The 17,815-nt window shown below is 42.6% G+C and overlaps 1 protein-coding gene across 1 annotated transcript in view; it reads right to left on the reverse strand.

Moving 5' to 3' along the window:
* Positions 1-16,593, reverse strand: part of LOC122805450 (angio associated migratory cell protein) — a 925,733-nt gene extending 909,140 nt beyond the window's left edge. The window contains exon 1 of the mRNA XM_044075608.1: positions 16,154-16,593. Within this exon, the coding sequence (XP_043931543.1) occupies positions 16,154-16,247 (94 nt within the window). The 5' untranslated portion in view covers positions 16,248-16,593. The remainder of the gene's footprint in view (positions 1-16,153) is intronic.
* Between the last annotated feature and the right edge of the window lie 1,222 nt (positions 16,594-17,815).

Consider the following 17,815-nt stretch of genomic DNA (forward strand, 5'->3'; position numbering starts at 1 on the left):
GACCCTGGCATACCTTCCTGTGCCATTACACAGATGTCATCATTATCAGTACCCACGGCACCTGATTCAGGTTCCCTGCTACATGACACCAGAGCAGCACCAGAACCTGTGGGAGGGAAACAGGAAACACAGTTTACAATGCCTACACATTACCAGTGATGCACACATGCACAGGTGCACACATGCACACATGCTCACATGCACACCGTTTCACACAATTGTACAGTACTCAGTATGCGTGATATCAACACACAGACACAGACACACCTACATGCATACAAAGAGCACTACTAAGTGAGCCAAATAGTACTATTACTATCAAGACTATTACAGGAATTGTTAATACACACTCACCAGCATGGATAGGCTGCATTGCTGTTATACCAGAGGGACCTGCAGACGTGAAGAAACTAATGTCAGTGGGCACAACTGTGCCATTGTTACTGAGTATGATACAGGTCAGTAGTACAACAGTCGCCTTTCACAGGTCAGCTGCTAATATTGAGGATATCACACTTGCACATTAAATACTATGGTGACAGCTACAAACCAAGGACACACCTCACACATGCATTAACTACCAGTGTACACAACAGTCAACTATACATATGGCATATTACCTGCACGTTCACGGTCTTGCTGCTGCGTGGCTCCAGCCTCCATCATAATGCATGTCTGCTGCTGTTGTTGTTGCTGGCGGACTGGAGCCACTACACTCATGAGTAGTCCCTCCAGTCTTGTGAGTGGGGGATGTGTAGCCACCCCACCACCTGTGGCGACCTGTTGCCTGTGGATATCCGACGCACGCTGATGGACATGTCTGATTAAATCACTGCAGTGATGTCGTACCTGCTCATATGTCCTATTATGCATGCCTATGTCATTTACCCGACGGACAAGGTCTTGCCACAGTGCAGCCCTCTCCTGCTGATTCTGGTTGGTGCGGGAAAAGAGTATTGCATAATCCCGCACCAGGCTCTGGTGTATCTCCTCATCCTCAGCTGTGGAGTAAGTGGGATTCAGGGTGGGCCATGTACCTGAGAAAGAAAATAACCTGATATCAGCAATATATGTCAGCAGAATTTGGCACACATACTACACATGCTACTCGACTGTTATGATACAACATATCTCACATATATAGCATCTGTCTGTCTATTGGCGGATACACATGTAAATGGCCAGGTATCAGTGCTCAGCCAGCAACTGTGCAACAGTACCTGGCACACTCCATACGACATACTACCAAACCCCAACAGTCAGAACACCGATTCAGGTCAAGAGCACCTCCTCACTCTGGGGGTTTGTATCTAGGTACTGTATGGCCTACATCATCAACTACTGTGAGCTGACCACACACTGATTGCCCTGGATATACATATCCCACCTCCACCACCAGCACAAACGACTACAGTGAATAACATTACAGATGCAAACTTTACACTTTGTAACAGTGACATGGTATCCTTTCAGCCCACTGGGCCAGTGGCAGATACAACCCACAATGCTGGCCCCTACACAATTGCTTTCTACAGACATCTCCGAGAATGCATGGATCATGCAATCCCATATATGACCACAACACTCTCCACAAAGGGACAGCATCCTGTCTGGTGGTCCCCAGCCATAGACAGATTGTATTACAGAAGATGGAAGCTACTGCAAGACAGAGCATAATTCCATAAAGGGAGGGCATGTCTGGGCAGCACTAGTAAGGATCTATTTTCCATCATACAAACATCCATGGGCAACTTTGAGAGGGAAAATCAAGAGGGACACTACAGATAACCAGAAGGCCTTCCTCAGTTATGTTAGCAACCTGGTCAGGATCCATCCTCTATGCCCATAGTTAGTACACAACAACAAATATTTCACTGACACCACAGATATTGACAACATTGTGGCAGACAGGTTCAGTGCAGGTGTCACCCGCCTCTCCCCCAAAATAAGACATAGTTATCCCAGCTGACTGTAACCTCCCTGTCATCACAAATGTCCAGGTGAGAGCCACCCTCAGGACAGCAGAATACACAACATGAATGGGACCTGATGGTATCCCCAGTTGCATGCTACATAAACTCTGACAGGAGCTAAACACACATATAGAAGTGCTATGTAACACTAGCCTGACTACAGGATATGTACTTGTACACTGGCGCACAGCAGCAGTGGTTCCACTCCACGAAGGAGGCACCTCAACATACCAATACAATACATTACATTACATTACAATACTATACAATATGCTATTGCCCCTGAGACTACAGCAGCGTACTGTTCTGCTACCCTGACCATTGCGACACATGTGGTGTGTGATGGTACCTGCTGCTGTCACACAGTTACACAGGGTGACTCATATGGCATATTACCTATCTGACTAACATTCAGCAGGGGTATGTGTGACATGTACTCATGGGGAGTCTTGCTTCTTAACACTGTGTGGTTTATTGCAGGGTATGTCTTATCTGTGGGTAGGAACTTTTACCTCCACATGTGCACTCTATTGCAGTGGCACGGACGACACACAGCAGTCATTTACATTGTGGATGGTGTGAGGTGTTACTATGGTTGTTGGACATCTGTCATGGGTGTGACTTACATATGTAAATCCGGGAGTGGTAACCTCTATGTGGGTAGTATATGTGTACTCTGTGGTGTTGTCAGTCACTGTGCATTGGTAATGTGTTTGAGTGCATTGTCACAGTGTTGTACATGTCACTGTGTCCTTCTCCATATCTGTAGCTGTCATGTGAGGTCCATACCATGGCATCCATTATGTGGTGTGGAGGGGTACACCGACCTACATGTCCATAGCTGACACACCATGTTCGCTGACACATACCATGTGCAGGTATTCCAGGGATAGTGTGCCACTGTGAATATCATTGGGGCCACTATTGTACACATTTATGACCCTGTTCACCCCTGACACATGCAGTGGTGGGCAGCCAATCACATATCTGGTGGTTACTGGTGTAGGTGATTTGAAATGTGGTATGGTACTCCGGTTTTGACACTGGTGTTCACTCCATGCCTTTGTCACCAGGCACCAGTTGCAATACATCTGTACACATGTGCCTCACTCAGAATTTATATACATCTCTCTCTTTCTCTCTATAAATATATATATATATATGTATATAGACATATCTATATGTGTATATATATATATATATATATATATATATATATATGTATATAGATATATATATATATATATATATATATATATATATATATATATATATATATATATATATATATATATATATATATATATATATATATATATATATATATATATGTTTGTATACATATACATATATATATATATTGATGTACATATATTGCTATAGATGTGGAGAGGGGGGGACACAGAGGGGGTGAGAGTGACAGAGGGGGGTGGGACATGGTGTGTTGAAGGTCGTCATATACAGTCACACCTGTAGATAGTCAGATCAGTCTGTCTATGTATATGTATCTACATATATCTATATCTGTATGTGTGCATTACATATATATGTGTATGTGTGCATTACATATATATGTTTGTACAATATTCTATCTACATCTGTCTATGTATTCTTACATCTCTCTCTCTATGCATGTATACATATATGCATATCATATATATATATATATATATATATATATATATATATATATATATACACACACACACACACACACACACACACACACACACACACACACACACACACACACACACACACACACATGTTGACATACATACGTATCCATATGATAGACAGGTATATCAACATGTTTGTCTACCATACTGTATACACACACTAACATACTGCTAAACATACATAACTGTGAAACCTACTTTGTACATGGCACTACAGCCTACAACCAACCAACATTGATATGTGCACACAGATGCTCTCACATACAAATGTATGTACAGCCTTCACTGATAGTTGCTGTATGTCCCCTGCCCTTTACACATCTTCATATACATATGGATACAGACCAATGACACATATGGAGGGTTCACAGTATGTAGACCTTTATAGTATTACTTTACATTACCTGTGTTTGTCACAGCTGCTTGTGTTGCCGTCTGGTTCTCTGTCCTGCTGCTCCACTTCCCAGTTGTCAGCTTTCAGGTGGCTGTTGCTGAACAATTTGTTTGTGTCTGCTTAATTGCAATTTTCTCTGTCTCTGTCTCTCTGTCTGTCTGTCTCTCACGTCCTTCTCAGGGTGCAATGAAAGTATTGCATGTGTGGACTGGGAGTACAGCATACTTTTGTAAGTATCTGCATATGCCCATGTGATGGCCTCTGCACCAATTGTTAGCCAGCATTTGCTAATTGCATGCAGCCAGTTGTGTACTGATTGCAGTTCTCACTGTGATTTCAGAACAGTGCTATAAAAAGGTATGTGAGATAGGCGTAGCCCTTTCAGATTTTAAGGGCAGGGACCATGCTGTTATGCTGTGGACAATGTTCTATGAGTGTAAAGGTTGGTATCTCTCTCATATTTCCAGGTGTGTTGTAGATTAACATTCCTCCATTCATTTCTCCAGTTTCCTGTACTAACTGTGTATGTACACTGACACCTACAACTACTACTACTGTTAATGTGTGTGTGCTTTCCTTTCACTTTTGCTTGCACTTTGTTGCTAAGGCTTCAATATTTGACCTTTACAGTCACTACTTGTATGCCTGCTAGGTGTCCTGACTGTAGTGTGCTGCTGTAGCTTTCCTACTTTCCATGTACATTCACACCTTGGAATGCTTGCTATATCTGCTAGGGTGTTACAGCATGCAGTGTGGTCTGGCCATGGTGTGGGCCTTGACATCTATTAGGGTATTTGAGTATGCTGCTGAGCAGGCCCCAGAGACTTTCAGGTTCATCTGTTATCTGCCTCATGGAATGGTACTTATCAGTGGGGTACATCCATTAAAATGTCTGGTATGCTGCAGTTGTGACTGTGGGTTAGCATGAGCATATGTATTACTACACTTTTTCTGCCATGCAAGTGGTGAATAATTTCAGGACTCCATAGTTACCATTGCATGTGTTACACCTTTCTGCCTACTGTTTGTACATTTCACATGGAGTCTGTGGGGCATCCCTGTAAGTCATTCACTGTTGCTATGTCTAGGCTCTTAACTATTCAAATATGGTGGTGTCAGACCAGTCATGTGTACAGATATTTGCAGGTTGTCCACATTTCTGCCTCATATTTTGGTCAATATCTCATGCACACCTTTTTCTGGCAAATCACTCTGGGCTCAAGTCAGAATATGGTGACAAACATTCAAGTTTCAGACTTCATACCCTTCCAAACATCCCACAAAATGCAGACCCTGTTACTCTCTGAACTGTCTCGTTTGTTGTAACATTATTTGTAATGTGTCCCTGGTTTTGGGCCTTTGCTCCACATATTTTATTACTTGGTCCAGATGTGTTCCTGTAAGAGGTTGTGGGGTATGGGCAGCGATTATCCTGCTGTGAGTATGTGTGTGGCTTGCAAGGTGCTATAGTGACATTATTACCTACTAGCTACCAACTAGCATGGCTGTTTCTGTTCACACACTACTATTATGGAAATCCACTAGTTTTGATAGTAATTCTAAATGGCATGCTTTGTGTACTACACATCTATTTTCCCTTTACATTCATTCCTACTATTACATGATATATTTATTTTAGCACAATGTTCTTGTATAAGAGTCATGGCTTAGTGGCAAGTCATGCAGACTACTGTTTCCAAGGTCCTGGGTTCGGGACTGCCAGTGGGATTTTATTTTGCTTCTGAACTGACTACAAGACCTGTCAATCAAAGTGACTAAGGCACTTTTAAGCAGTTGTAACCGGGTTAGCACTGGTTTGCGTGGAGCTCACGCATGCACACTGGCGGTTAGCTCCGCGCACACCCGCTTACAACTGCTTAAATGTGCTTACTCTTGCGCACACCCGCGCTATTTTCTTTGAAAGAAAAGAAAATGGGGAGACAGGAAAGTGGTGAAAAAAGGGGTCACAAAGAAGGTAAGACAGTAGGGAAACAAGCTTGGGATGTGCAGGAGGGATGTAGGTAAGGCACATAGCTGCCCATTTCTTCATCAGCAACAGCTGTGCATATGTATGTAATTTGGTGTGACATTTGAAACCTTCCACCCCTGAGAGAGGTGTCAGGACAACAATAATACTTGTTGCACAGCCAATTGTAATCGATAGGTTCCATGTCCAGCAGACATGTGTGCGGAATGGGCAGCTATGTATGGGGTGTCATTTTTTTGTGGGTACAGAGTGCCTTTTTTTTTTTTTTCAGGTGAGAGTGGTATGTCAGGTGAAGGAAGTCGGTACAGCTGGGGAGGTAGGTTGGGTAGGTAAACAGACAAGACAAACAAGACGCATACAGGGGCGGTGTATGACACGTGTGGGGGGGGTTACACAATTGACGGGGAAGGAGGTTTGGATATCCAGAGCCCATGAGCCCACAGATGGCAACAGTGGAACTGATATCCCCACCCACAGGCAGCTGCCACTGTTCCTTCACTGCCCAGGACGGGGCTGTGCTGGGGGCTGTGTAGGCGGGGCAACATGCATGCCCGTTAGTTGCGCCACCCGTGCCTCGAGCTGGCGTAGGGGCTCGAGAACAGAGTCCCGAATCTCCCTACGCACCACAGTCTGGACGCTACAGAGGGTGAGTGGTGGTTCTCCTCCGGCCACACTTGCAGAGGGGGAGCCCCATCCCTGCAGCGCTTCCACCCGCAGGTGGCACAGGGCCACCGGAGGAGGGTCCGGACTCGGCACTAGTGCCAGGTGCACTCGCCAGCTGAGGTGGGTTCGCTGGAACTCGCCTTCCCTGTCGTCCTATGTTTTGCATTATGTCATGACAGTTTGGGTTAGTGACATATAATACCATTCACAATTAGTTGTAACAGCATGCATTAGTATTCCCATTAACCAAACACCCAGATATTCACACCATTGAACAGCGTGCATAACACATGCATAATTTGATCAGAAATACACAGTCCAGCAACATGCAGGGTTAACTGATGGCAACAGGCCATCAGGTGTGGATGTATGAACAGGGCAGATGCATCAACGGACATGCAAATATATATGACCCAACAGGACAAACGTCCAGGGGTGTTAATTGTGATTGCACATACCATTTTCACGTGGAATGGGTTATATGTGGTTATAGGGTGGGGTAAAGAAAGTAATATTAACACCTTCGAATAACAATACATATGCTGTACATTTCTAATAGCTACAGTTATATACACACTACTGTTCTAACTACAGTTTCCTATACGATAACTATTTCAACTTGGTGATAGGACTGTTACTGCAACATCAATATACATTGTATGGTTCTTCATACACATTCATATCTAGCTTTGTTCAGCTACATCATCCTGCTACATTTGCTTTATATAGCTGTAGACATGTGTGGATGTTTGGTTCATAGGTTCATAGGTTTAGGTTCATAGGTTTATACTAGGCTATCTGCCCTAAGGCATTTATAAGCCTAGCCCAAATTATTGTGGCTTACGCCACCCCTTATATGAAAAAATACTGTGCCCATTAGTTTGTTGTGCCTCTGTCCAGCAGTGACCCAGAGATGATTCCCGGGGTAAACCTACGATCTCCCATCCACAGGTCTAGATTTCTCTTGAACAGAGTCAGCGAGGTGCTCTGCCTCACATGGACCGGGATTTTATTCCACAGCATAGGGAGTCTCTGAGTGATAAATCTATCCCTCCAGCACGTCCCTATTTATATCCGCTAAGGTTTAAGTCGCTTGCTCTAGTGGTTTTGGTGGATTTGGATTTTTGAGGTGGAGCATGTCCATTAATTCGGGTTGGACATGGCCTTGTATGTCAGGCACATGTCACCTCTGAGCAGACGGTATGCGACTGAATAGAGCTGGAGTTTCTTCAATCTGGCAGCATATGACAGATTTTGGAGTCCCTTTATCCTTTTGGTGAGGAACTTTTGGGGTCTCCAATTGCTGCAGATGTCGGGTGAGATACATCCCGAATGGGGCATTGTACTCGATCATTGGTCTGATAAGTGAAGAGTACAGGGAACAATGACCTCACTAGATCTGGATGTGAATCCCTTCATGATCAGGTGGGCAATGTAGAAGGTCTTTCTAACCACTTTAGCAATGTGAGTGTCAAAAGAAAGGCCACTGTCAACCTGGGTCCCCAGGTCCCTGATAACCTCTTCTGTGCTTAGTGGATTGCCACCTATATGGTAGCTTGGGTTACCTTGTTTTTCCCGAAGGGTATGACTATACATTTTTGGCGTTTAACTTCAGGCCATGGCTCTGGCACCAGCTATCTGTTTCCGTGAGTCCCTTCTGAAGGATATCAGTGTCCGATGCACTTTCCACTATGGCGCCCAGTTTGCAGTCATCTGCAAACTTTGTCAGCCAAAGTCCTCCCATGTTGGCCTGTACTTCTGAGAAGTAGATGCCAATCTATAGGGAGCCAAGGTCCGAGCCCTGTGGGACACCACTTGTGACCGGCTTGGAGTCTGACACAGCGCCAGCAACTCTAACCCTGTGGGTTCTGTCCTTAAGCCAGTTTGCAACCCATCTTGTGACATATGGTATATCAGACAATCATCCTATCTGCATATTGCAGACTGAGAGCAACATATCCAGATTTTGGGATACACATTCCAGATGCAGCAACACTTTGAACAGATTTTGCTGTTTGGTTTTGAATCTCACATGCATTTCATTCTGTCTTGACTGCAGTATACTTTACTTTATTCAGGGGTTATTACTACTGTATTGCTGGATTCATGACACTTTCTCACACTCTCTCACTTGCTTTCATTTTACTATTCAGGATGGTACTTCTAGGCTTTATTGACATATTTTACGTGTAGTTATTACAATCCTTTCCAGCAGTCTCACTTCTGTCATGTTTCAGTATTTCCACAGGGATATATTTCACACATGTGATTTCATGATCTTCTGCAGCTATACTTTTCAGCCTGCTGCAGGTTGTGTACTATTTTCTTACAGGTAGGGCATTTTTATTTCAGAATATATGTCACACAGTTTCATTTTTCGGTTTAACTTACAGGCTGAAACACACTTTTGTAATCAAGCAATACTTGCATACACTTTCACACTGTTACTTGCAGATTTTATTCCTTACTGACTACACTGCACTCTTTTGCTGACTGTCATACTTTTATATTTCTTTACAGTTACTGGTAGTGGATTACTGACCTGCCTGGTGGCGCAACCGCACCAGCCTATCGCCATAGGCTCTGCGGTTCGCAGAACGGACACCTGCAGCTGTAATATAAATGAAGTAATATTGGAATACACATCTCCATAATATCAGCTAGTTTAATTTCTTACATACATAATTAAATGTTACTTACTCAGTAGTGGGGCGTTGGGTGTTTGCTGGACCACCTGGATCCAAAGGTTCAGTTGGTCCTGCTTACGTCTCTTCAGGTCCGCATGGTGGTGACGGACCTGCTCACCAGTCCTTGGAATCCCTGTGGCACTGGTGAGATCATGAGCCAACCGGTCCCACGCCTCGGCCCTGTATGCTCCCCAGAGGACCTGTCCCTGCATCTCTTCAGGTCCGCATGGTGGTGACGGACCTGCTCACCAGTCCTTGGAATCCCTGTGGCACTGGTGAGATCATGAGCCAACCGGTCCCACGCCTCGGCCCTGTATGCTCCCCAGAGGACCTGGCCCTGCATTAGTTGGGCCTCATGATTATGGACTAGGAGCCAGACCATGTACCTGGACTCCTCAACACCCCACCTCTGTGCTCGAAAGCAACTACCCTCTCCTACTCCTGTCATTCTGCCTGCAGGTCAGTTCTACAATCATTTATGCTGTGTATTCCTGCCTATGGGGCTTATATAGTCCGTTTTCCCGCATATCTGTGATTGGCCATTTTGGAATTGTATCAACTTCAGTAAACCTGCATTGTCATGCTCCAGTTTGTATTCATTCCTATATATTAGCTATTATTGCATTTCTAGGTACTGCTGTCATGGCTTAGTGGTTTGGTATCTTGACTATGGTGTATAGTATCCTGGGTTCGAACCTGGCCACTGCTTTTTATTTTTCATGACTGTCTAGACATGCTGAGGGGTGTGTCTGTGTAAAGGCAGTTTTGATACGGCTTGCTCAACGTTGCCCGTCGGTTAGCTTGTTTGCGCGGTGTGCTGCTTTAAGCCTCATTTGGCTATCAGCACGCATATTACGCTCAGCTCAGGTAGGGGCACACAGATTTAGCATGTTAAACCACTGCTCATCTACAGGCAGATGCACTCACCCTGTTAAACTGTAGCTCAGCTATGAGCACATCTGGCATTTTTTATTCTTTTGTTACCTCACATGTCTTCAATATAAATGGGCTATTTCATTACATTTTACATAAATTGTGGTTTTATGTGTACATATTTGTCAGGGACTTGTTTCCTGCTTATTTTGAAAAAAAAAATTGGTGTTGTGGGGGCTCGAACCATGAATGCCTGCTCTTCAGCCAACATCTCTACCGCTACGCTATTGCTTCCTGGCTTATTTTGCATATTTAGTTCTTATATGCTTTCCCACTGACTGCTAACTGTAGCTGCGCTTACGGCACGCCAGCATAACAGCGCACTCACGGTTAAACATCTTTACAATTTAAAAAATATACAACATGTTCATTTATATATTTTATGTTCATAGTCTGTGGGGGCATGTGTTGTGTTGTGTTTATTCACATTTCCGTGGACTCTGTTGTGGGTGTTTACTTTGGGCACTTTTACACTTCTGGGGGCGTGTCCGCTTGCAGGGCTCAGCCTACGGACACACCCCCTGTCTTACACGGACCGTGTTAGACGTAGGTGCGATTCAGCATGCTCTCATGAATATGCAAAGCATGCTGACATCACTCCGTTTAACTGCAGCCTCCGTGTAAGAGTTAACTCTTACACGGAGGCTTCATGAATCCTTGCCATAGTTTATATATTAACTTACTATTTAACTACAAATATTTTTATCTGAATCCTTTTGTCAGGCTGAATGTAAATAATGTAAACAGTTATTGAATGTTATGAATGTATTAAATTGTGTTATTTCATCAAAATAAAAATCATTTGAGTAAAAAAAAAACAAATTTGAAATCTCAGAGGGGCCACCAGTTAACATGGGGTACCTCTTGTGCAAAACCCCTTTCAAAAACCTTTTGACGTGAGACTGCACATGTAGAGGAGGATCCGTGAGCAGACATGTTGAAATGGCCGACAAATGAACGTTGACAGAGGAATAAGAAAGGTCATAGAAACGTAATGGACACAAATACTGCAAAACCAGAGAACAACTAGCCCTGAATGGGACTGGTTATGTTGTTGGCACCAACTAGAAAGCATCTTCCCTTTTTTCTGATACAGGATTTTCTAGTAGCAGGTTTTCTTGTCTCCATAAGATCCTGCTGCATGTCCACAGTAAACAGGTGCCTAAAAAGAATTAAGACCCTATCAACCAGGTAGTCAACTGAAGTTAACTGATGTCAGTGTGCAAATACCCTTGTTCTTATGCAAGTCAATTCCAGTACATATGGAAGCTTGTGGCAACTGCCCCTGGCCATTTCTAAAAGGGAGAAAGTACAGCTGTATAAAATCTTACTATAACGGTAGATGTCTTTCCTTCACCACTGCAGTATTCCTGACTAATGGGGATTCCCTCCCATGAAGCCCTCCATCAGGCCAGCTTACAAAAGTCTACCATTGCTTTAAGGTACGCTGAACAACACCTATGCACTTCCTTGCGTAAAGTAGGGCATAAAGGTGACATTCAGGTGTGTTATCCACAGAAAGTACAGTTGTGTACACTTACTATAAATGTAGATGTTCGAGTGTATTCACTGTAGTTTCGGAAAGATTTCAAATACTCCCTTTATTTGAATGTATGCCTCTCTAACTAGCCTGCACCCTTATTGCTGTTGCTGTTTTATAATAAGGCTGTGTCTCTGGCCTTCACCCCTTATGATAATCTGAGTTCCAAAGTCCCTTTGTCTCCTCTTTCACTGCTACTGACTGACGTATAAGCTATTTATGTATTGTTCCCACCCAGTTTTCCAAAGATCCATGAAACTCAGTGCCCACCCAGCAAACTTATATTGCTCTTGAGTAAACCTCTTACTAAACATTCTCTCTTGCTCATTTTACAGGAGCTCAGCAAAACTTGGGAGTCCTAGCTTGCATTCCAGTGTTTTACTTGTATCCAGTGCTATTCAGGCAAACTTAAGTACCTTTGATTGCTAAACTGCACTTAAGTTAATTTTGAGTGATTGCTACCATTTCCTACTTTTGTGTGTGTGTTTCACTTTTTTTTTTTTTTACTTACTCTTTAATGTTGCTGCTGTAAAATTGCCTTCAAGAAGGTATTTCCAGCTAGTTATTTAAGTGGTTTGTTGTTTAACTGTTAGGAGGACCAAGGTTATTCATCTTGTGGCAGAAGGTTCTTACCTGGTCTATCAGAGTTGGGAAATACACAAATGGACTCACAGTGTAGTCATTTTATTGGCCACAGGGCTCATTATAGTTAGTTTGCTGTTTTTGTATGTGCTGCTATAAATTTTGAGCCTTTGAAAGAGTCAGCAGTGCCTTGAACAGCAGCAAAGTCCTAGAAAATATTTTTCATAAAACTGTACCCGTAAAGCAGCAATATAGCGGCAATACCTTGTGCGCCAACTAGAGCAGCTAATTGGTAGTCAAGTGGCAACACCTACAGATTTAGCTGAATTCAGTACTGTGTAAACATTAAAGTCAGTAGAATTTAGTATTGTTTGGTATAATCTTCTCCAATAAAAGCATCTTTAATGGCCTTCTAACCCCAATACACCACACCTTGTAGCTCACAAATCAAGGGACTGAACAATATGAATATACAATTCCCTAACTTCTCTGTAGCCAGCTTGTGGACATAGGCATCTTGAGACAATGTTGCAATTGTCTCATATTTACTGACAACCAGTTAATCTTTGAAGAAGCAGACAGTATGCAACAGATGTACTTGCACAACATCACTGGAGGCTAAACTCTCGCATAGAAGTACACATCAGTTGTCAAAACCATGCTTACAACACCCACCTCAAGTAGTCTGTGTGTGTGTGTGTGTGTGTGTGTGTGTGTGTGTGTGGTGTACTAACGTACGCTGAGGCACTTAAAACCAATCTTTCTAATCCAAGATCTCCTAGCTCACCCTTCGTCAAAGCTATGCCTCAGCAAACCCAAAGGCACTCAGAAAAACTACACCTAATACCACACGTACTACCACTCTCAGTGGAGCCCCAAACACTAAGCTCCAAAGGCAAGTAAATACACTTTCCAGGACACTTGCCTTAGGAGACTCCATTGTAAGAAATAGTGATGTCCCTCTGACCAGGCTGAACAAGGAGAAAACAAATATTAGTTGCTTATCTGGAGCCAGAATTTGCCAAAACACACACACACAAATCATTATGCCACAGGTACCAGTATGACTCCCCATCATAAACCATGTAAGTGTAAATGACCGGAGATGACCTCCCTGGACTATATGAAGAGAAACGTTATGGAGCTTTCAGACTATGCCTCTCAGCCTGGTATGAGCCTAGCATTAAGCAGCACATTACCATCACCAAGGATGATGCCACAATATGAGCAAAACAAAATGACCGATTTCAGTAACTGGCTGTCTTTCTGATATTCTAAGGGGATCCAATATTTGTCAGGGAGGACAAGGACCATGTTGCTTTGACAAGGATGGTCTGCAACTCTCCCTTCTAGGCTTTTGAATACTGGCTAAAACTTTATCCACCCCCATAGTGGCTTTTTTAGGCAATGCTAAACTGGTGAACCTACCAACATAAAATCAACTGAACCTCAAAAGGTGTTACTGCTCAATACCAGGAGCTTAAAGTTACCTCACAGTAAGACGTTGTCCTGTTCGATTCTCAGCTAGAGCGTCCTCTGTGTGATGACATGCGTGAATGGGCGTACCTCCATTGAAGGTTGTGCGTCAGGGCCAAATCTACTGCCAATCATTAGCGGACCGGAGTTCCGCTGTGGCGACCCCTAACCGGGAGAAGCCGAAAGACACAGCAACCACTAGCTTAAATAAAAAAACTGCACTCCCTCCAAGCCCTCCTCACACTCAAGAATATACATATCTCTGCAGTTACTAAAACATAGTTTACAGCAGCAGAGAGTACCCCAGCAGTGCAAGGATTCAGTGCCTTCCACACTTTTAGACCAGTAGCTGAACAGACAAGGGCTAAAGGAGGAGGTGTCTCAATATACACCAATAACAAGCATACCTCTAGGATGGTCAAACAGGATGAAGCACTGGAGTTCCTCCATGTGCAAATCACCATAGACAAAATCCCATACCATAACCTAGCCAGCTATAGGTCATCCTCCATGTTCCAGGAAGCTCACAATGCATACTTGGAACTACTGGAGACTCCATCCAGCCTAACACTCTACACATGGGAGACTTTAATTACCCATTTATACAGTGGGAATCCTACACAGCTTCAAATCTGACAGAGAATTCCTGGACTTCGTAAATACAAAACACCCTTGACAGCTTCAAATCTGACAAAGAATTCCTGGACTTCGTAAATACAAACACCCTTGACTAGATGATGAATATGCCCACTAGAGGCTCCAACATACCAGATCTCATATTTGCAAATATGGGAAAATGCTGCACCCCCCCCCCCCCAATGTCTCATCATCCCTGGTAAGGTCCAACCATAAAGCTGTCTCCTTTTAACATCAAAATCAACAGTGTAATTCCATTAAAACCAATAACAGAAATTATTCCAAGGCAAATCTTTAAGTGATGAATTGTCAGAATTCAACATCCCTTCAAATCCTAAGAACACAGCAGCCTATGCTGAATTGCTCTCAGAAAGTCTGTACAACCATGGCTTAAAACTCAATACCAAGAAATGCATTAAAGTACTTTTACCTTTTGGGAAGTCTATCATCCTGGGTAACTATGTAGTCAATAAAACATCCTTAAAAATTGATTCACTAGACAGGGATCTGGAACTCTGTGCAGATAATAATGTGGCCTTCGTCCAGCATGTGTCCAAAGTAGTACGAAAATCCTTTTTATACTGCTCAACGGCATGGCATCTAGCTCCAAAGGGGTCAGCAAACCACTGCACTCAGCCCTCATCATTCCCATCAAACAGTATAATGCCCTCTTCAATATGTAACTGACCATACATAAGCAGCAACTGGAACATCCACAAAAGGTCCCTTACAAAAATGATACAGAGTGTAAACACTATGTCCTATGCCAATAGCCTCAAGGTCCTGTCTCTTTATTCTGTATCATACAGACTTCTGAGAGGAGATCTCTGCCTACCATACAGAGCATCCCTGAACCCTGTTATAATGAACCTTTTGCACATCTGCAAAATAAACAGCTTCAGAACTACTAGATTAAAATATCTAAATTTTGCGTGGGACATAAACAGGACATGTTGGAGAGAGAGACTGGGAAATTCCCATTATCTGGAAACATTTCCCCATCCATGTGAAGCAGAGTTCCTCCCGATCCCTTTTTAAGCTCAATTTAAACCAATGGATGGGTAATCGGAAATTCACCCTTGGTCTAGTTCCTATGTCTCTGATGGACACAGGCAGTGAGTAAATCGCCACCTATATAAATAAAATTTGTTGGTCACATTTGTGTTGCAGGGACAGGCTTATAACAGCCCCTAGTTCGTGGTCGTTAGTTTAGTATACACCTATGAACTGGAAGACCTACATCACTGCCATTATCTTGCAGTTACCTGCTTCTTCACAGAGCAAATGTTATGCCAGAATTGAGCATCTGATAACTAATCAGTCCATCTATCTGAAATATGCAACGGTGTTTCACCATGCATGTCTGGAAGACAGACGAGAGTAACTATTATTGAATATACACTATTATCCTCAAAAGGAAAACAACTCGAGTTCGTTTAAGAAGAAGCCACGCCTGTTTGGTACCCTAGTGAAGGGAAGCTGCTTTCAGACAACTCTACAAACAGAATATATAAACATCTAATCTACGTCTACGTGGTACACTAGTGAAGGACACTGCCTAGCAGTATACAGACTTTATGAGCAAAACAGATAAGCGACTCACCAGGGCTTGGGTCACCGTCGTTCAGTTCGATCACTTCAATTATTTCTTCATCTTCGTGGAATTCCACATTGGAGCCTTCATCCTCACCCTCCATAATTACTTTCTTTTGACCCTAATTTAAAACCATCTAATACATTATTTAATTAAGAGCAATATAAACACAACCACCCACTTTTACTTTTCACATACTACCATTACATGCACTCACGTGGATGATCACTCCTCATAACAACCAACACTATAAACACGGGCACCTGCAGCCACCAATTCGTGAGAGCTGTGTGAGGAAATAAACCAATTGTACGAATAAGGCGGGGCTAACAGAAATAACGCCCCAAAGATTTTGTCAGCAAAGGTAGTCTGGCCCGTAGAGCTGTCTCGTGGGATAGAGTGAAAAGTGGTGTCTGGTTATCGAACTGTTAATTGTAGGTGTACTAATATTGTCTAAACGTTAATGTAAACGTTTTAGAGGGAAACTATTTCCAATGAGGAAGGCAGTGTGAGAGATTACTGCCCAACCACACTAAGTCAACTCGCATGTTTAAAATATCCGGACATATAGATTTAAGACACTATCGCGAGATTCAATTGTATTGTGGGAGAGAGGTTGACACTGATCGTCGTAGTTTCCTGCAACTTGACATTCGATTCAATGGGTATGGTATCCTCTACTGGGTATATTTTGAAGTTTGTATGTTAAATGCAAGTATCTTGTTTGCATTAAAAGTTTCGATGTTTGTTAGGCGTGTTTGTGTTTATACGTTAACTGAATGACGTTTGATCTGTTTTTGGATATGTTTCCTGACTGCATGCTCTCAACCTCTTCGAACAAAAAAGCTAGATAAAGTTACAAATAATGGGGGACCAAATGTCCAAAAATAAGAATACTTTTTAAATACTGCTGTTACAAACTTAAAGTTGATAAAATAAGTTTTGCCTTGGCATGAATTTTCTGAAGAACATTGTGTGAATCAAATGCATAGCTCTCAATCTTCCATCTCCAAAATGAGGAACACTTGCCTTCATAATGTGGAACAAATGGGCATGGGCAAAACACATACTAATGGTACTTTTTTAACTAACAGCTAGGAAAGTCAGTTAATAGGATGGTTAAAAATGGTTTATTTACTTAAGAAAGAAGATCCTTTAATGAATTAATAATTAATATATATTTACCATTTTTCACCTAAAAAAATTCCTAACTGAATGTGTGTGAGACTTTCATAATGTGGAACTTTGAGGAGGGAACAGAACATGAACTTTTTAAGACCCCAAATGAGGTAATGCCCGTAATGAGCAAGAGCAACACTTGAGAGGTATGATCAAATGTATGCCATTATTTTCTGATTTCAGTCCTCGGTGATTTTTCCCAAAAAAATGCAATTTTATGAGAAACGGGCTAAAAATGTTAAAAAAAAGCTGGACATTCTGTGAAAATCTGCACATCTGAGAGCTATGTACGTGAGCCATGTATAGTTCACTTAACAAAGCATCCGAGTCTGCAGACGGTAACTTTACCGCAAAGCTTAATATTTGTTGCATGAATAATATCGAAGTACACTGGTTCAGACGGTATAGCATAACTGAGAACGGAGCATTTGTTATGGACCTTTATCACTCATCTTCCTTGTCAGTCAAAACAAGGGCACCACAGGTATACAG

The sequence above is a fragment of the Protopterus annectens genome, chromosome 6.part1, assembly GCF_019279795.1.
Source record: "Protopterus annectens isolate FY-2018-M chromosome 6.part1, PAN1.0, whole genome shotgun sequence".
Taxonomy (NCBI): Eukaryota; Metazoa; Chordata; order Ceratodontiformes; family Protopteridae; genus Protopterus; species Protopterus annectens.